We start from the raw sequence: 21,113 nt of genomic DNA on the forward strand, positions 1-21,113 counted from the left end.
CCTTCCCCCCGCCTCCGCCGCCCGCGGGGACAGCGCGGGACGCGGAGCCGGGGCGCAGCGGCGGGACGACAATGCAGCAGGCGGAGAAAGCAGGAGGGGCAGCGCACGGCAACATGGAGGGAGGCGCGGAGCGGGCCAGCCCCTGATGCGGCTCTTTCTCCTCCTCCTCCGGGCAGCGGCTCCGGCGGCGATTCCCTCCCTGGCGGCGGCTGGCGGCGGCGGGTGGAAATGAGCAGGTCGGCGGCGCTTCTCCTCTGCCTGCTGGGCTGCAACGTGTGGAAGGCGGTGACCAAAACCTTAGGGGCGCCCGAGGCGGCTCAAGGTCGGTGCGGGATGGGCGGCGGGACTGGTCCGCTTTGTGCGGCGGCCCCCGGGGCGGCGGGGGCTGCATTGTGCGGGGCCCGGACCGGGGGTACGGTGGGGAGTGGGGGGGCGGCGGTGCAAGACCTCTCCCGGCTCTCACCGTCAGCCGCAGACCCGCAGCCCGGGGAGGCGAAGGTAGCCCTGCGGCTGGGGAGCTTTTGTTACCGGCAGGGGCAGAGGCTGCACTGGCCTTATTGTGCTGCCCCCTCCCACCCTCCGTCCCTCGGCGCCGCCGGAGCTGTTGCATTGCGTCCTTCTCCCTTGGTTTCCCCCTCCCCGCCGTGCCTACTGCAGGGCCCGACGCGGCGGTGAGAGGCGGGCGAGGGGCAGCGGCGGCCGCAGGCCGTGCGGGGCCGCCGGGCTGGGGTTCGCCCCCCGCGCTGGGGTTCGCCCCCCGCGCTGGCGGCGCGGCTCGGCCCGCGGCCCCGGGACGTTTCCGGGCCTCGGCCGGGCCTTTTGTTCGGCGCGGTGGCTCCCGCCGGCCGGGCGGGGTCTGTCACGGCCGCCCCTGGGCAGCCGGGCAGAGACGCTCCCTGGCCGGGCAGGGTCGTCCTCTGCCCTCGCCCGAGCGTGGAACAGAAGCCACAGCGAGTCCGTGCCTGAGGGGCCGCGGGGGCTCCCCCTCCACCTGGGGCAGCTCCTGGTGCTCCTGTGCTGGGCTCCGGGTCCTGCCCTGGGCTGCGCTGCCCCGACCCTCACCTGTGCCGTGGGGCGGCAGCCCCTCGGTTGGCGAGGTGCACCTCCCCTCCAGCCCTCGGTCCTGTTGAAATTTGGCGAGGGGGGAGACACCCTCGTGCCCCGCTCATCCTCCGCCTTGCGTTTGGTGGCAGGAGCGTATCCCCTCTGTCGGGCTCCTCCCGACGGACTCCGACAGGGATCTTGCGGCAGCATCGTGCCTGCCGGGACCGTGGGTATGTTAGGAAGCAGAAAACTTGTGTAGGAGACGTGCTAGTGCATCCTTACCTGGTGGTCAGTGTTGGCCTTGTGGCAGGTGTTGTCAGGTGTCTAAACGTGTCATCTGGGATGACCGATCATACGCCGGCTCAGCCTTCGTGGCAGCGGGCTGGCAGCACCCTTCCCGCTGTGCTGGGGTGGGAGTGCACCATGCGAAGGGTGATGTCCTGTTTCCTCAAAGCTTTCCTGCCTCGCATGTCGGTAAGAATCAGTAAGCGATTCCTTGCTGCAAGAAGGAGAACATTAGAGGTAATCTTTTTTGGACTCTTTATTTTGGTGGTTGTGTTTATGGTACACTGAGTAAAATCTAAGTGGGCCTGTGCTCTCATACAGAGTAGTCAAAAGGTAAAGGTGTCTTCTAGAAAAACCTACCATGCTAGGCAGTCTAACATCAAATGTAATGTCAGACTCTGCCTTTTTTTTTTTTTTTAAAGGACAAAGCAATAGGAGTTTTGGATAAGAAGTACTAAACTATAACTCGAAGGCCACTAAACTCAGGATATACTGAGTGTATTGATAAGCCTGCCAGAAAACCAGATCTCTGTTTTTCCCATGAGGCTATCACTTCAGATACTAAGATAATATAAAAATCTATTGTAATTTCTGTATAATATGGAAGATCTCCTTCATGTATGCCATTGAAGTGGTGAGGTATTGGCAAAATTAATGCCTTTCAACTGCCCTGTCAATTTCATCTTCTGTTGTCAAACTCAATTCAGATGGTGTGGAAAGGCTTGTCTCTGTAGCTGCTACATCTACATCAAGACTGATGGCTGATTATTTAAGTAATAGCAGCTATGTCAGTGAGTAGAGAACATTTTTATCTAAGTAGAATGGTCTAATTTTATCTTCCATGTAAGAACATGTGAGTTTTCAGAGGTATTTTCATTTTCCAAAGCCCAATTACAAGCCTGATCTTTAGTCTTTGGACATGTACATTGGTAAAAGAGGATATGTATAACTGATCTCATATCAAAGTCTATTCTGCTCTCTAGTTACCAGCTACTTACTGTGAATCTCTTTTTGAAAGTTTATGTCATACCAGCTTGTAGCTTTGAGTAAGTTTCTGAATATCAAGTGTGAACACTTTCTGGGGAAAACAGTTTTAGCACCAGGTACATTCCCACAGCACAGAAGGGAAGTGCTAAATGGTTGTAAAACCTAAAACAACTATTTTTCCCTCTTGCCTTTTTAGCACCCTGGTGATAGCTGTAGGTACAGGTAAAGGGCTATTGTGAAAGTTCAGGGATGTTTGCAGGTGACTGGCTTTCCCTTTGTGACTGGGAATATACTAGTTAAAAACCAAGGGATTGGAATAAAGCTGGATGTGAGAAAGCCAGAGGATGCCATTAGGGAATAATTGCTTCAGCTGCAATATTTATTGTTGGACAGTTTACATAAAACTAGGGTGGAGAACCCTCCTTGTGGTGGAACAGATTAGATGAGATGCAGTTAAGATGTTCGATGTCTATGTTAACAGACCAAATAAATAAGTCTTGGATTTGGAGCTATTTGAAGGGTAGGATTTGTAGTCAGTGCTCTGATTAAGGAAGGGATGAAGAGGGATGCTTTGCATCAAGCATTTCTCTCCTTCATTGCTCTCAGACGGATGTTCAGACAGTCCCAGCTTCAAATTCTCCTCAGCCAGACTGATTATGTAATTTGTGAATATGGAAAGTACTGGTAATTAAGCTCTGCACTTAGCACACTATTTAGAAAATTGAATGACTTTGGCACAACTGTTATCTTATTTGATTCATTATGCAGCTCTGTTGTGGCCTCTGAAGGTCACAAAGGTACCCTCTAACTTTCAGTACCTTGTTTTCTTTCATATGGTAAAATCCTCACAGCTGAATTGTTAATTTTTGTTGGTGTTGGTGCTTAGAGCCCCAGCACAGAGGTCATTAGACATCCACGAAGGCACACTTTAGGATTGGTAGGCACACTTTAGGATTGGTAGGCACACTTTAGGATTGGTAGGCACACTTTAGGACTGGTAAGGCTTTCCCTCTGTAACTTCTTGCAAATACGTAAAACTTGACAAGTATTTCAGATGAGGAATAAATGATGGTTTTGAGGGTTTGGTTGGTTGTGTTTTTTGGTTGGTTTTTAATTGTTTTATCAGGTATTCCAGAGCTTAAACTTGTTTGAATGCTGAAATGAATGTGTAGCAATTTTAATTAAGAAACTCCAAGCCAACCCTTAAACTGCATTGCTTTTGACATTGGTGATTTGTCTGATGAGTACACAAAATACACAGTCCATGTTCTTCACATGAACAGTTCGCTTTTAAATTTAGGGAACCTTGGCAAATAGGAATTTAACAGTTCTATGAAGAGGTAGCACTAACCCGGGGATAATGTAAGCAAAATCAGTGTAATTTGAGAAGGGATTAAATTTCTTCACTGCCTACAAACTTTGCTTCTCAGTAAAGATGAGGATCATTCATTCGTAGATACTGGGGAGGCTCTTTTAGGAGAAATCCTAGAATATTGTGTCGTAGTGCAGAAATCTGGTATTACTTCTGTCTGTTGTGGTGGGTATTGGTTTTAACTCTTATCTTAATTGATCTTCCTATTTTATTAGTTAGAAGAAGTTATGAATAATAAAATAACATTTGAGTAATAAATAGCACCCAGCTCAAATACTAGTCTACTAGTAGATGAATATGCTCAGGATGTTCCACCGTCACGCTCCCAGAATGAGATAAGGCAGATACTTTTTTCCCCTGTATGGTGGTGAATAAAAGTTCAGCTGTTGCTGCTTAGTCAGAATTCATAATATCTCCTCCCTCTGTGTGCACAGAGGACAGGAGCATTGATGCTTGAGTGCTGCTGTTTGGAATTGCCTGCTTGCAAGCAGCCATTACAGTACTTGGCATTGTGGAAGCTAACTTCACAACCATTTCAGCTGGACATTCTGCAAGGCTTCTTTTCTGGACAGCACAGTAACAGCTGTGAGGAGGCCCTCAAGTTCTTGGCTTTTTTGTTTTTTAAAGCCAGTTATCCCAACCTTGCAGTTTTAGCCATGATGATAGAGTTTAGATGATGCAGAAATGAAGTCTTTCCTCTTGCACTGCCGTATTGTCTCTGCAAATTACTAACGACCTTCAAATGCAAACATTTATTTCATTGAGACCACAAATGGACTCATCAGAGTAGAAGCTAAATTGCTCTAAAGCAGTGCAGAAGACATTGCTTTATTTTAGTGGAGGAGCAAATTGTTTACTTAGTACTAGATAGTATTGTAAAGTCTTAATGAGAATGAGGTATTTTTTGGTTTTATCAGTTGTCAGATCCAGGTAAGCACAAGGTTTTCATTGCTTGGTTTGTTGGGTTTTTTTTTTCTTGTTTACCTTGAACTGCTAATGCCTGCGAATGCCTAGTAACTGATTTCTCTCAGTCAGATGAACAAGTTACCTAGGTGATCTGAGGGTTTAAAACTGCAGTCTTTTTCTCCTAAACATTTGTGTTTACCCTTTCGGCTTGTGGTACCTTGCAGTAAGTGATTCAACTTACCTTAAATAATGCGTGTATGGCAAATTCACAGGCTGGCTTTCCCTGTGGTCATTTGTCCACCTGTGTCTTGAGGTGCTGTAAACTGCCATCTGTTACCTAACACAAAGGTTAAACTAACCTTTTTCCTTCCTCCTCACTTGTCTTTTTTTTTTTTTTAACCCCCACACTGATGCCTCTTCCTGCTTGAGACTGGAACCTGGTTCATGAAATTTTAGTAACGGCTGCTTTCTGTGCCAACTTTTGGCCAGGTGAATGGTTTCAAATAGCACTTCTGTTTCTGCAGGAGAGGTTTCTGGTAGCAATAAAATGCAATTTTATCATTATTAATTGTAGTTGTTAGTTTAACAGAAGCCTGGCTATATGTATTTGTGTGCTGGGGAGAAAGAAGGATTGTGCATTTAGACTTGTTGGAAAACTTTGGAAATCTCTAATGGTTTTGGTGCATGGAGGAAGAGAAATGTCAATCTGCTTCCTGTTAGTACAAACTTCAGAGTAGTTTTTTACTCTTGTCTTCTGTTGGCAATGACTAACCAGTCATGGTGCATGAAGAAAACCAAGAGGAAAATGCATGGCAAGGAAACTCAATGCATAGGTTTTGTCAGAATAGGTTTGTGCAGTACCTGGTAGCTTGGTGGTTCAGCTTTAATGGCATTTCTCAACAACCCTGCTTGAAGTGTGGCCATTGAATAGCAGTGTGGTTGTTTCTCTTCTACATTTCAAATCACTCTAGTACATTTGATCAATACATTGTTGCATATCTCAAGCGTATAATTTAGGGAGAGTTATTTTTCCAGTCAGCCAAAGGCAAACAAAGTAATCTCTAAAAAATACCTGCAACTTGAAATCAACGAGTGCACTTTCAGTATTTCTATTGGCGTATACACTCATTACCTTATGCAAGCTGCATTTTTGCAAGATTAATTTTCCTTTGCTCCAGAATATATCTGTTCTGCCTTCATATATGAAAAAGGCAACTTCTGAGAGAGCTGTTGCTTTGGTATTTTGCTTCTCCCACAGGTCTCAGTGGTTTTACCATTTACCTGCCAGGGAGCACAAATAAGGGAGGCAAGAAGCCTGTGTTGTTGTATTTTACTAGAACAAATCGGTTTAATAATACTAAGTATAATACATACTACTAATAAACACTAAAACATTTGTTTTAGGAAATGACAAAGAGAAAAGAGTGCTTTTTTTTTACTTCAGAAATTCCAGAAACATTTTCCTGAAAGCTGGTTTACATTAAGCTTTCAGTTAATGCAATGTCTGGCTTGCTGTGCATGGGTAATAAGCATTATGCACATGCTTTTTACAAATACTGTAAAAATATTTTAGTTTTATTAGGAACTGGAAAATATGTATGTATTTGTTAATATAGAGCCGTAAGAGTGTGAGCACACTCTAATTTCTTGTTGCTTTTACTAAGTGCATTGAATCTTTCACTTTAAAATAGTAAGACAGTCACAGCTGACATAATGGCAAATCTGAGCCCTTGAAAGGAGTATTTAAGTATATTTCAACGCAGAGCAACATTTTCGTTTAATGTAAAATGCTGATGTTCTGACTCAGATATACCCATTCCACTCTTGCTAGCTTGGAGAGCAAGAGATCTTGAGATGAACTGAAGGAAAAATTTAATTTATATGCAGTATAGTCTCTAAATTTGGCTCCCTTCTACTTGAGGGATTGGGTGTATTTAAACAGAGCTGCTGTGGATATAAAGTATGTTTTGAATAGAAGCAGTTTCTGCAGGCAGCACACAAAAGTCCCTAGAAATCCAACACTGAAGCTGTCTTTTAGTTGTTCCTACTCTTAGTTATTGCAGTTCTGTGAGCTGTCACTGCCTGTGCCATACTGTGGAGGCATACTAGGGAGTGAAATCCTGTCTTTATTCATTATTTCTACACCTCGTGCACTGGGAGGTGCAGCCTCCCTGTCACTGTGAGTAGAAATCCACACCATGGAAAACTCTCTCTTCTGCTGTAGTTGCTCTGCAGATGGGGAGGCAAGAGCACATAACAGTAGAATGGACACCACATAAGCCTTGCTGGAACTGGGGTGACTTGTAGGGGCCACCCTCAGCCTCTCTGCCCTGTAGGAACCTGACTTTGAAGGAGACACAGTGGCAACTGCAGTCAGCAGAGAGGAAATGGAGCATGGGGGGAAGCCAAGGGGAAGGAAGTAGCAGCATCCTTTTGACTCGAGGACAACAAAGGAGCTCAATCCAATAAGGTGCAAAATGCTTCAAGTTTAGTTCTAGCTGCAGGAGTGCTGAGAGCTGCTGTACTGTGTGGTAGGTGTAAGTAATACAATAGCAATTTTTAACAGTAAAGGGGAGCTTGCCTTGACAGTCAGTGAATGCTGAGATAAATAAGAGGTAGAGGCAGAAAGTACTCCTGTTTTGTAAAAGGAAACAGTGCCTTTTCTTCTTCCTGCAGTAATTAACAGAGGTGATAGTAGTGTTGGGTGCTCCCTCATTTCATCCCACCTTTGTGATTGTCATGACTGAAAACAGAGTGTCTTTCATCCTTTATAAGCAAGGGCACATATTAATACTGCAACAAATATTTCTCAAGTTATTTAGTGAGACTTGGTAAGAAAACAGCACCATATTAAGGTAAATGCTGCATTTGTACTGCTGCTGGGAGGAAATTAATGTATCAGCAGTTTTATCCAGCCCTCTTGTTCTTCACCATACCATGAACAGTTGTGCAAAGTGAAAGGTTAAGATCCAAACATGTCATCTCTGTGTGTACTTGCTATGTAGATGTAAGATTCCTCACATGGGGATATGTGATTGTCATCCAGGGTAGGAGGTGTCTCGTCTGACTTGGGTGTCTGCAGCGTCTGCATCTTAGCAAGTCACCCACGGTCCTTTTACAGACGTGAATGTCTAATCTTCTCAGTTAATGGAACTGAGTATCATTCCTGTAACCTGGAGTGAGTACATTTGGTCACTCCTGTACTGGAGTGAGTACATTTGGTCAGAGGAATCCTGCTGTGTGAATTCCTACTGAGGAGCATGGCAGCCTATACAACACTGTTTGTGCCCTCATTTAGTCAGATGAATCCTCCCTCAGATACTGTAACTGAAAGTTTCATGAGGTCGGTGTTGCCCTCTGGCTTGGCCTTGAGCTACGGAATATATACAATATAATAAACTGTGTAAAGGAACACACTCTTGGATTACCTGGCTGGGTTATCTTGTGTTTCTCAAGGTTCAAACAAGAGTTATTGTCTATTTACATTTCTAAACCATTTGTCTTTGTAGCATTATGTTTATTATGCTTATTATTATGCCTGCGTGTTTCATTCCCAGGAGTAAATAAACAAAAAGAAATCTTTAGAAACAAATATGGAGAGTTCCAGAGTTGTTTGGACTTGTCTACTGTTTTTGCTGTGCTTTTAATTAGTTTTGTATTCCCAAGGGTTGATTTATTTTGGATTAAACTGCATTGTTACTCTCACCTTTATCTGTTTTCTCTTACTGGCATCAATGTGGTAAACCAGATCAAGGAAGTTATCCAACTGAAAACTGCTGTATGTACCAGTTCTCTCTTCACCTGGATCATTTCCCTGGTTGGATTAATCAGAATTATACAAATGCTATTGCTGGTGCAGAAGAAAGGACTGAGAGGAGGTGGTAAAGGAAAATAGGGACTTCATGGCAGCAGTGCCCGTGAATGCATAATTAAATTTTTTTGTAGAACTAGAACATACTATGTAAGGTACAATATTTAGCAAGTTCACTGTTTTAAAAGTTACTGCTTAAAGGAAATGGCTATTGTCTGAAAACAAGATAGCACCTCATTGCTCGAAGTAAAAGCATAAAGAATTTCTTAAAAAGTAATTTGCCTACAGTAGACAAAAAATGCACTGTAGCAGTTAATGCTGGCAGACCTGCACCTGAGTCCTGCTAGATGATTTAAGACTCTTTCAGTTACACCTGTCTATGTCAGAATAGGGTTTTGTCCTTGCCTGGGATATTCCACTTTGTACCCTTCATGGAAATTTAAACAGAGTTTCATCCACAGTTTCAACTCGAGTGAACTGTGAGATGTAGTGCTCATGAGTGTTTCTCCCATTTGTGGGGTAACAGATGGGTTAGTACCTGGATGTTCTGAATGGCTGAGAGAAAATGATGTATTTTGGCCCATTTGAATGCCAAAGAAATGTGGTGGAGCAGTAGAGGCACTTAGAATAGCCTTCTGGTAAAGTAACTTTTGCCATCTAGCCATCAACATATGATTTGGTGTAATTAGCACATGAGGCCTCATAGTGTCTAGTCACTCCTCTGATCTCTCTATCAACTGGAGAGATTCCCACATTCCTGCAGATAATTGCCTTGCTTTCCTTAGTCACTGCACTTCTGCAGTGATGTCTCTTAGATTGGAGTGTCTGCTGAGAGATAAGAACTTTTAGTTCCTAATCCTACCCTTCCTCCTTCTGTCCTTGTGTTTGCCCTCTCCTGTCCTGAAAGACTTGGACTGCTTTTGCTGATGACAGGCAGGAGAGCCTGCTAGGGACTGCTCATGGCCTTTTCTTGTTTGTGTTTGAGTTGAGCAAGCATTACCAGGGAAATAAATGGATCCAGGAGCTCTGGAGACAGGACTGATGGTCTGCAGGGGTTGAGGCAGACAAGGGCAGGAGGGGATAAACTTGTGCAGGCATTGCATTGTGTTTGCAGGATGGGAGACATCAGCTCAAGATGGGAGCAGCAGTTGCTTGCTTTACTTCCCTCTGACTCGTGCTCCTGGCAAGTTCTGGAACCTGCTGAGTAGCATGCTGACCTGGGCAAATATTACAGTAATTAAAAAAGCTACTTGTGCTAACAACATTGACAGACACAGTGAAAAACAGCAATATACTTGCTCTTTTAGCTTTACTGCTAGTACCCAGAATATTCTTGCAACTCAACTTATTTCAGCATGTGGTGTTGCATTTGAGGTCCTGGCAAATAAGTTAGAGCCAGTCTCTAGGTTCGTGATGTATGATTTACAGGACCCATGAATGCAGATGTTTGAAAGGAGAACTGTAGTTTTTTTGTTCTTTGGTGTACCTGTGTGTGGGACTGTTACTTTTTCCCTACTGTAAAAACTTTAATTTGAAGACACTCATTTTCTTCAAAGGTTAAAATTTCCTTTGGTCTTATAAGATAGTTATTTCATTATTTAGTATACTGCTAGTTAAAACTTTTTAGAGGGAACTATGGCATTAGACTTACCTAATGTAGGTATTGACGTTAGCAGGTTACATGAAAATTAAAGATACACTTTCTTCAAGCAACCTGAAGCAGTAGGAGTAAGAACTTCTGATGGGATGAATTTCCAGTTTACTTATTGCTGTAAACCGTTGAGTTATAACTGCAGCAGGCTTTGGAATATTAAACTAGTAAAAGTACTTTAAAAATCAGTTGTTGAAGGAAAAGAACCTGATGTACTAAAATTCTTGTTGAAAACTATTAGTTTTTCTAGACATTTGATAAGGCTTCCATCTTTAGTTCAGCTTTGAATATCTACTCTGTGAAGCTTTATGTCAGCAAAAACTACTTGACATTCTTTAGCTATGTTCAGAATCTTGATGGAGATGTTGTTTTAATTAGTAATTTTACCTATGAGTATGTAATTAATCTTTCAGTGATTCTTGGGGTTTTTTCTTTCATTTGGTTTTTTTGTTGGTTTTTTTAAGGTGTGGTTTACTATTGCTGTTGAAAGAGCTGAGTGAGCCCTCTCTGCAGATGTTGTCATTAGAAAAGGGATCCAAGTAGTGTCGTGTCACAAGCTGACTTTCTATGCACAGAAAAATATCCCTGGGTTTTGAGGGGTGAGGGACTAGGTAACTGAATAGAGAAGTTTTTGTGGTGGTGTCCTAGAAGGGTAGTGTTTATTCCCATGTGCAAGTTAACGCATGCTTTTAAGAATACACTGTACTTCAATAAATTCTTTTGTGGTGAAGAAAAATCCAAAAAGAGTATATATAAGCTCTCGAGATCAAACTCATAAATAAGTGATAGCCCTGTAGGTTCCTTCAGAGCAATAGAGAATCTTTGCTTACCATGGATGATTGCACATAAACAAAGATGCATTTCAATATCTAATTCATTCGGGTATCAAGTCTTGCACCAGTTAGCTGCTCAGAATGATCAAGAGTCATCTTCTCTTACCCCTAGCCTAACTGCATGTGGGGAAAATGTTACAGTTAAAATTCTTATGGCCAAACTCCCTCAGATGTTTCTTCAGTCCAAGTGCTCTGTGTGCTTGTGGTGATGTTGACGTTTCCAAGGAGGAATATATTGAATGGGAGGAAAAGCAAATGCTCAGCAGTGTTCCCTGACCATGATGCTGACATGGGGCAGAAAATCTCATTGCCTCACTGTTACTTCATGCAGTTCTGTCTACTGCTATAAGGTTAACAGATAGTAAGGATATACTCTAAGTAGTCTGTCCTGAAAGAGCTTCTCTACATCTGGAACTGGCTATAAACAAATGGTATCTGACAGTATCAGGTTGCAGATCATTGCTTACTTTCTGGTGTGTCTTTGTGGAGACAGTAAAGTGCAGCCTTGGTTACTCCAAATGTTGTTTAAATTCCAAACAGGTTTTAACAGCCCAAAGGCTTTGAAGGAGGTGGGTATGTTTGCCAACAGGAATAGCACTTTCTCTTGTTAAGTTGCATCTTTAAGTTATTCTTATAGCCTCTTGAGTGTATAATAAAAACTAGAATTAATAAAAGAGTGTATCTTCCTTGGAGAAGAAACACTCATTGCTTGCTCTCTAGTCACAGGATGAGGAAGTTATGTCTTGTGCAGAAAATAAAGTCAGGAGTAAAGAGAAAGTGCAGTGACCATGATGATCCATTGTCTAGGTCAGGGCTGGGAAGTAAATCAAGCCCACACAACAGTTGGGTCTTAATTCATGCCATTTTTACTTTAACAGTTAGGGAACTTTTAGTGAATTTACTGACACTCAGTAATGGAGTTTCTACTTGGACCCTTGTGAAATACTTTTCAGATTTATTTACCTTCTTCTTGCAGTTCCACACGTTTCTTCATTGCACTTGCATGAGTGTAAAGGGTAAAACCATATAGCTGCCTGGCAGTGGGCAGCACAGTGGTGTGTCATCTGTCTGGGCTTGCTTTCAGCCTCCTGGGGAGGCAGGCAGCTCCCACCTGCTGCACTGATGTTCAAATTTGAGGTTTTTTTTTTTTGTGTAAGTACATACACACCCACTTGCCCTCAGAATGAATGGCAAGCTTGGTTTCTGAACATACATATATGTTAAGAAAGTAAGAAGATAAAAAAAGGAGGCAAAAAGAGAAAGCATAAAGATGATAGGAAGGCATGTTAAAGTTCCTGCGTAGGAAATGAAATTTGAATGGATTCCAGCTACAAGTACTAAGATACATCTTCCTTTTCTCCTTACTCTTTTCTTCACCTTCCCTTTTCTATGGAGGTGAACTTAATTTTTAGCTTTATTTCGGTCTGATCAAAGACAACCTACAATTTTAAAGCAGTCTTGTAAACTAATCTGTATTTCAAACGTACTTGCAAACTTGATGTTGCAGGTAACATCAGTATCTCATTTTTTGCTCTGAAGCAGCAGGAAGATAAAACCCTTCAAATTCAAGGTGCTTTTAAAAAGTTAATACTTGTCTGTAGTTACAAGAAAATACCATAGGAAACAATTATTTTAATTCAAAGAATGAGGCAACACTGATAAATGTTGATTTCAGGAAGTTTGCTGATAATTAATTACATTCGTAAAGAATGTTCCCTTTGCTTCTAGTATAGTAATTGGTTTCAATTTTTTGTGATTTTAAACCTAGACTGATGATCTATGATTTTTATGAGGTAGCTGTGTACTGCATTCACTGGACCTCTTAGCCGGAGGGCAAAATAAAAAGACTGTATGTTTTATAGCACATTAAAGAAAATAGGGAAAAAGGAAAGAACTTAATAATAAGTCCATTGATCCCTTTCCTTGTCATGAATTCTTCACATACTGGCGTGATTGGTTTTGTTAGGGTTTAGGGGGTTTGTAAAAACCTTGTAAAAAGAAGAACAAACATGAACATAATACCTAGTATCAATATAGTACCTAGCTATCTTCACACCTTAGTTTGTCTTAGTTTGTGTTAATTACTGAGTTTCTGAGACCAAAATAGCGAGTCAGTAGGATTAGTTGTCCTGAACGACTCTGTAAAAACTATGAATTTACTGTTTGTTGGAATCCTCCTGTCTTCTTACTTCTGCTAAGAAACTGGGACGGCTACAAGTGTGGGTTGGAGACCTCAACATTCATGCACACATGTGCAGACATGCACACATGTGTGTCCTGTAAACCCATATGGTATGAATCAAAGCTTACTTCACAGTAGTAAAACTGCAATGCATTTTCCACTATTTTCAGTTATGTGTTCATGGCATGATATTCTGTACTTTGAACAATTTACAGTGATGGTCCTTTGTAAGTGGTCATTATTCTATGAGATTGATGTGTTCTCCAGGACACTTGGCTTCAATTTTGTCCTTGGATTGCTGTGGCTATTTCAATAACACCAGAAGCTGCGTCGTCTTTTCTGCTCCCTGGCTTTGTTCAAAGCAGCTTTGGCTTGCAAATGCATACAGATGTGTTTTGTTCTTTCCTGTTTGTGGCAATAGATTTGCAATAAACCCTTGCTAGCAGATAGAAGGCATGTGAACTAATTGAGTGTATGAGTATGTGTACTTCCGTGTTCAGGATTTTTAAACAATCTGTTGAGACCTCTAATTACACTTCACTGGCTTCTGGTTGGCTTTTTTCCCTGCAGTTTTCATGGTATTTGCATACTATTATCAGGAGTTCTTAAAAATTAGCAACTTTATTATTAAAATCCATTTTTTTTTGGGTAGACTTTTAGATCTTTCACATAAAACTGTATAATTTAGAATATTTTCTCTCATCCCAATAGTTCAAGACAATTCATCTTTTAGGTTGTGATAGTGTCTTTGATACTATTAAAAATTATCCTTTCTAGAAACACAAGTATGCTTAGCATTAAAATAGAGATTGGACCTACTGTTTATCTTTTTTATCTGTTTCAAGATAAGTATAGTTCCAGAGGTAGTTAAAACACCCTAAAATTGGCCAGATGATGAATCAGATGTGTGAATTCCACGTATTTCCATTTCTTTTCCCAAAGCAGTGGTGCTTTGTGCTAGAGCCTGTGTGATTCTGTAGTGATGGTTTTGTGACCAAAGGAAAAATAAAAAGCATACTTCCAAGGTAGTATTACCTCAAAGTAAGACAAGACATTCAACTAAAGCCACAATACCTTGTAATGAGAGAATGGGAATTTCGTGGATATTCTTAATACAGGTGAAAGTGACAGAATAATGTCTTATTCTGCAAGTTACATTACTGAAAATCAGTACTTTTAGATTCTTCTCTTTTCTAGTGATAGTAGGTCCTTGACTTCTAACTGCTCCTGTACACTCTGTATACTTGTTTGGAACTGATAGGCTGTCATTTTTCTTTAGCAGAAATATAAAATATCAAATAAAACTATGCCTGCTTAGATAAATGTGTGAATGATGTGTCTTGTATATTGATCTTTTTTTACAGTTTGTAAACACTCCAAGCCATCCTTTCAGAATATGTCTGGTAGCTGAATCTTCTGCCACACTTGTCATTTTTGACAACAGGACTTCTGTTGCCAGCAGCTTTGGTGCTTTGGTGCCTTGGTGGAGTGACCAATAATTTCTTCACATAGCAATGATGACCTTGACTTTCAGAGGAGATGAATGTGTGTCCTCCTCAGTATGCTTCTATGGCTCTCTTAGAGAAAGGGGCACGCTCAAGCCAAAGTATGAAGAAGATGAATAGTTCATCGGGGAGTTTTGCTGAGAGTTGCTTAGTTATTTCCTGATTCTTGTTTCTGGAGACTGTCCATCCTTGTGTCAACTCTGGAGATACTTTATGGTTCGTCAGATTCACTTGAACTTGCTTCTGACCCATGTTTCCAACTGTTCATTGCAGAAGTTACATTACCTGGGTGTTCACTCAAAGAATCATAGAATCGCTTAGATGGGAAAAGACCTTTAAGATCATGGAGTGCAACAGTTAACCCAACACTGCCCAGTCCATCATTAAACCATGTCCCTGAGTGCCACATCTACATGTCTTAAAGCAGCTAGTTGTCCCTGAAAACTTGACAGTGTTTCAACCTGTCCTTCTGGTTTTTTGAAATACATCTGTATTTCGGCTTCTGAAATGTTCTCATGTGTCTGTTCTTCTCCCAGATTCTTAATCCCAATCAGAAGTGATTGAGAAGGATTTGGTTGCTCAGGAGTTCGTGGAGAGAGATGCTCATTGTGTAGGTGGAATAAGGCATTCCTCTGGCTTTTACTACCGCAGAGGGATGTGCATAGATGGGGCTGTAGTGAGCACTGTGTTTCTCTGTGTTGTTCATACTTGAGGGAAGATTGGTTGGCTTGACAGCCGTGGCGATATCCTGTGGCTTCTTATTCTTGTGGTATTGACCAGTCCTTTGTCTTCTTTTTGGCATGTTGCATTCAGACTTAGAAGGTCTGTTGTGTTGGCTTTCTGTCAACTGAGGATCCTAAACTGCAGCTTCTTCAGTGTGGGCTGGTACAGCGGATCGTACAGCAATGAGCAGGCTGTGCTCCTGCTCTTCACGCTCACCCCAGCCCTGCTGCTGCTGCCTTTTGAGTAACTCTGCATCCAGATTGCATGAATCTGTGCAATAATTAAAATAAAAGGATGATTCTTATGAACATTTTGTGAACTCATTGGGGGAAATGAAAAGACAATCATCTTGTTGGCTTCCATTCAGAAGAATGGTGGCTGCTGTGCAGTTGTTTTTGCCTTGCTGCGTGAGCTTGTAACAAATGTCTCATTGTTTTGCTCTCAGTTCTTGCAGATGCTGGGCTTGCACTGCCTACCACTGCTGTAACTTCTTGCTTGGCTGTTAGATATCTGTAAACAGCAGTAGTGCATGAGGGCCCCAGCCTGTGACTGAGGTTCTGCTGGGCTGTAATCTGTCAAGTTTTTGCGTTTTTTAGTGTTCTCCATTGCTAAAAGGAAGGGAGCTAAATAGCAGAAGTTCTGCTTTGTGACCACTTCTAAAGCTGTCAGCTGTGCAACAGAGAAAAGCAAATAAGGTAGAAACAGAGGAAAAAAGTTCACATGAAAATGCAAGTGATTGAAAGAGGTAAACAAAAGAGAAGAGAATAAATGAAAGGTACTTATCTCTGTCTTACTGGCTTTGGCTGTTTGTTCTAAACTGGTAAGGGAGGAATGTGTCCACCCTAATTTGCCAAAGGCTGACATGCTCAGGATTGGTTTAGAACTACTATCCTGCAATACTGAGTACAAGATTGGAGGATAGTTTACTGTTCTTTAGTTATTGTTGGCAGCTTGGACTTGATGGAGGTGGGTTCTTATAGAGGAGGTGAATTTAGTGCAAGGTTATGAAATGATGGGGTAGCATTTTATCTATCTTTAGATATTAGCTCCTTTATTCATGTTTGGTTTTTCTGCTTTGAGAGGGTGTTTGTATTGCCCAGACATTAGGGCTTAATGTAGTGATACGATGTTTGTATGATTGAATAACCTTTCTCCATATGTGCAGAAAAGATGAGCTTATGGGGAAAAGGGCATTTCTGTGAAGAATTCTAAACATAAGCATTTCTTACTTGTGTAAAACATTCTGTCCCAGGCATTCTGTTCAAAGACAGTCTGATTATTTGGTGCTTGCCTGGCAGGTTTTGCAATGCTGACCTTGTCTCTGATCCAAATTTGCTGTGGCTGTGTTTTAATACCATATGTTAATCTTTATTTTCTGAGCACCTTTAACATGAAACTGGTGTGTTATGTGCTTGAATACTGCTTCAGACTGCTCCTTTTTAATAACAGTGCTCAAGGTTTTATGCTTTTGCTTGTCCCCTTCACTGAGGAGTGTCATTGGCTCTGTCATTGTCCCTCCTCTCCACATATATTTTCCCTCTAAGAAATCATACTGCTCTCTTCAGCCTTACCCGTCACTTCTATATAGGTCATGTCTGATTCTACATACTCTCTTAATTTTTATTTCTCTGTCTGTCTGGTCTCAGTCAGCTCCTGGCTACACCATAATTTATTACAAGTGACATATTTGGAGGAGGAGGTCCTCTGCTGTATCATATCTCTGACTGTTGTACTGATGGCAGATGATTGTGCTATGACATTCCTCTACTTGGATGTTTTAAAAAAGTTCCAGGGTGGAGGAACTGACATGCTCTGCAATTTGTAAAACCCAAAGGAGTTTAAAGTAACAGCTGCCAAACAGCTTTAACTCTTTACTTTCTCTCTTGGTTTATATTACGAATGAAGAATAAAGTTAATATTTTTTTAATAAAAAAAATGGACTGCATTGTGAACTGATAAGAATCAGATGCTGACTTTTTATTGTGTGATTCTTTAAAGAGTTAAAACATGACAGCAAGGGTGTTAATCTAGCAACTGTCTTCTGGTCATGTTTTAAACCCAGCATGAACAGACATGGATGTTTTTAATAAAAAGACAGATATTTAATTCCAAGAAATATACAGGTCTTATGCCAGAAAAAAATGCAATTTGTGATTTCTGGTTAATTTTTTATTATTATTACTTTAGAATTATTTCCTTGGGGGCCATTTGTAGACTTTGGAGCACTTCATAACTTTTGCTAATAGTCTCAGGACTTTGTGTATTACATAAACTTCAGATTTCCTTGCTAGTAATCTGTGTTTATTTGACTTTCTGAAAGCTATTATAGGCACCAGCAATAGCCTGTACTTGATATTTTGGGTTGCTGATTTTTTTATTTTTTAACTTTTTTCCCCACTTCTTTGGTCTCATAGGTCTACCTTGTCTCCTTTGCTTTCAGTCTGGAACAGGATGATTGTTACCTGCAGAACATGAAAAGCAAATCGTTCCTAGCTGGAAGTAAAGGGAGTCTGTCTCATTTCTCCTTGATATGCACCATGATTGCATGTTGTTTTCAGAGTGAGTAGATTGTGTGCATGGTTGCAGTTGGTGCTTGTATGCAGAACAGAAGTGGGGACTAGGTGAAATGCCACAGTATTATATTCTGGATCAACCAAATGGCTCCTCTGCCATCCAATCTGTGAACACAGTACTGCAGAAATTACAGGTGGTGTGCAAGGGTGACCACATCTCGTTTTGTAGACACTGAAAGGTAATGAAGTGCAGCAATATGTTAACTTCTGTGTTTGACCTAAATATGCTTGGAACACAGTTTTGAATATGAATCATGAGCCCTATGAAAGTGTGGGAGTATGGTACTGGAACAGACTGGATTTTCATCTCCGTAGCAAGTGCCTTGTGAGCATTTCTTGAATCTTATTGACCTCATCTTAAAACAGAGTTCTGCTTCACTTCACCGTTGTGAGTCAGAGGATATTTCCAAGCATTTCACTGTTATTAGTAATATTGTACTATCCAGTGCAAAATTTTCAATACTTTTTATCTGCAAGAGTGACTGAAATAGTAAAGTCATAGTTCATGGAATAAGGCATTTTGCTGGCCTTCACTGCCATGCAGGGATGTGGATAGATGGGGCTGTAACCCAACAGCTTGATCTATCTGGTTGAGTTCAGTGAAAGTTGCAGTTGTATAAATACCCTCATGTTAGAGAAAAAAAAAGAAAAACAAGGTAAAAAAGATTAAAGTTTTCACAGATTAAAGATTGGGCACATGGGGTCACTACCAACAGAGATACTGAAAACCCTTAGCAATACAGAGCCACAGGTGTTCAAAAAAGAAAGCAATTAATTCCTATCCAGTTGGTGATAAACTAGTGAGAGCCTGATAATCCCTCATATTTTCCTTCTATGGTGTTATCCAAATGAATGTAGCTTGCACATGGTCCCGTAAAATTGAAAAACAGCAGAGAGGCTTGTAGGCATAAAGATTTTATCCATGTCTCTGACAAAGTTGGTTTTCCAACTTGCACATACCTCAGTACAATTGCTTTGACTTTAATTTGGTTAAGTTAATGCTGAGACAAGTTGAAGAGGGAAATAAGGATGGTTAATCCATTACATTGGGGAAAGGAAGGTGCTGAAACAGCGTGGAGCTACGATTACAGAATCACAGAATGACTGAGGTTGGAAGACACTTCTGGGCCCTGCTTAGGCAGGGTCAATTAGAGCCAGTGGCCTGGGACTATTTCCTGACATCTTCTCAGTATCTCAATAGATGGAGACTCCAAAACCTCCCTGGGCAGCCTGTGCCAGTGCTCAGTCACCCTCACAGTGAAAAAGTGTTTCCTGATGTTCTAAGGTAATTTCCTGTGTTTCAGTGTGTTCCCATTGCCTCTAGTCTTGTCACTAGGCACCATTGAGAAGACCCTGCCTCCATCATCTTTCCAATAAAGAAGAAAGTGAGGAAAAACTGTGATGCATGGACTGGAAGGGATACTAAGCAAGTTTGCAGGCGACACAAAACTGGGAGGACCTGTTGACTCCCTTGAAAGCAGGGAGGTCCTGCAGAGAGACCTCGACAGATTAGAGGACTGGGCAATCACCAACCATAGGAAGTTCAACAAGGGAAAGTGCCGGATTCTGCACGTGGGATGGGACAACCCCAGGTGTATGTACAGACTGGGGAATGAGATGCTGGAAAGCAGTGCCATGGAAAGAGACCTGGGGGTCGTGGTCGATGGCAAGTTGAACATGAGTCAGCACTGCCCTGGCAACCAGAAGGGCCAACGGTGTCCTGGGGGCCATCAAGCAAAGCCAGCTGGTTGAGGGAGGGGATTGTCTCACTCTGCTCTGCACTGGTGCAGCCTCACCTTGAATATTGTGGCAGTTTTGGTCACTGCAATATAAGAAAGATATGAAACTGTTAGAGAGTGTCCAAAGGAGGGCAATGAAGATGGTGAAGGACCTTGAGGAGAAGCCATATGAAGAGTGGCTGAGGTCACTTGGTCTGTTCAGCCTGGAGAAGAGGAGACTGAGGGGAGACCTCATTGCAGTTACAACTTGCTTGTGAGGGGAAGAGGAGGAGCAGGCACTGATCTCTTCTGTGTGGTGACCAGTGACAGGACCTGAGGGACTGCCTGAAGTTGTGTCAGGGGAGGTTTAGGTTGGATCTTAGAGGTTCTTCACCCAGAGGATGTTTGGGCACTGGAACAGGCTCCCCAGGGAAGTGGTCACAGCACCAAGCCTGACAGAGTTCAAGAAGCATTTGGACAATACTCTCAGGCACCTGGTGTGACTCTTGGGGATGGCCCTGTGCAGGGCTAAGGGTTGGACTCGACGATCCTTGTGAGTCCCTTCCAACTCAGCATATTCTGCAATTCTGTGAACATGATTATGCCACATTCAAAACTAGTTTTTCCAAGTTGAACTTGGTCTTAAGACCAGAGTGGAAAGTTCTGTGAAAAATTATCAAACTTTTACTGATTATTTATTGAGTAGAAGGTATCTGTCTTGGAAATCAAGCCTTGCATGTTTCCTCAAAATTGTTAATTCCATGCCAAAGCCCAAAAGTTTACAGTATGCCAGGTTATTTTGAGCAGACTTGTGTTGCTTTCATAGCATTGTTGTTAGAACATGAACGGCAAAGATACAAGGTGAACTGCCAGAAATTCCGGATGTTTAACAGGTGCCTTTGGCCTCAAGAACAATGTTTTCACACTGCATCTGTCTATCCAGTGCTCTGGCTATGTAGAATTTAATATACACTGAGCTGTGGTGGTGCCCTGATTGTATGCTTTTAGTGCCATATGTGTTGGCATCTATGTCTTATTTGATAAGCAATTTTATAACATATTTCTTATACTGTTTCCTCCTTACAGTTTAAAATATGATCATATTATTTTTTCAGGTCTGGCAGAGTCAGCAGTTATTGTGAGATTGCTGTTCCACAGTTTGGATAACTTCAGTTGGTTTTCACCTAAAACCTGTCAGCAGTATTGTTGCCTGAAGTCACTCCTTGGCTGCTTTTGCACAGATAGAGATGAGGTGCTCAAGTAATGCTCTGCTATCCTTCAGCTGTAGGAGTAATAATATTCAGATGAGGGATGGTGCTGTGCAGGTTGGGCATGAGCATCTTCATCTCCTACTGATGTTTGTGATTACACTGTTTCGTACATCTTTGGTATTGCGGTGAGCAGCTGTTACAGCAGTATTTGACCCTGTTCAAGAAGCTGTCTTATTCTTCTGGCTGATCATAAGGGAATGTTATTTACCTATACAGAAAAGGTTGCTGTTGCTAGCCTGAGCTCACAGCTTG

At 41.9% G+C, this 21,113-nt stretch overlaps 1 protein-coding gene across 2 annotated transcripts in view; it reads left to right on the forward strand.

Moving 5' to 3' along the window:
• Window positions 1-6: 6 nt before the first annotated feature.
• The window catches only part of FAM171A1 (family with sequence similarity 171 member A1), an 88,925-nt gene continuing 67,818 nt past the window's right edge, over window positions 7-21,113 (forward strand). For both annotated transcript variants that reach the window (XM_027658687.1, XM_027658688.1), the window contains exon 1: window positions 7-322. In XM_027658687.1, the coding sequence (XP_027514488.1) occupies window positions 229-322 (94 nt within the window). In that variant the 5' untranslated portion in view covers window positions 7-228. The remainder of the gene's footprint in view (window positions 323-21,113) is intronic.

The sequence above is a fragment of the Corapipo altera genome, unplaced genomic scaffold, assembly GCF_003945725.1.
Source record: "Corapipo altera isolate COAL_440 unplaced genomic scaffold, ASM394572v1 63, whole genome shotgun sequence".
NCBI classification, from domain to species: Eukaryota; Metazoa; Chordata; class Aves; order Passeriformes; family Pipridae; genus Corapipo; species Corapipo altera.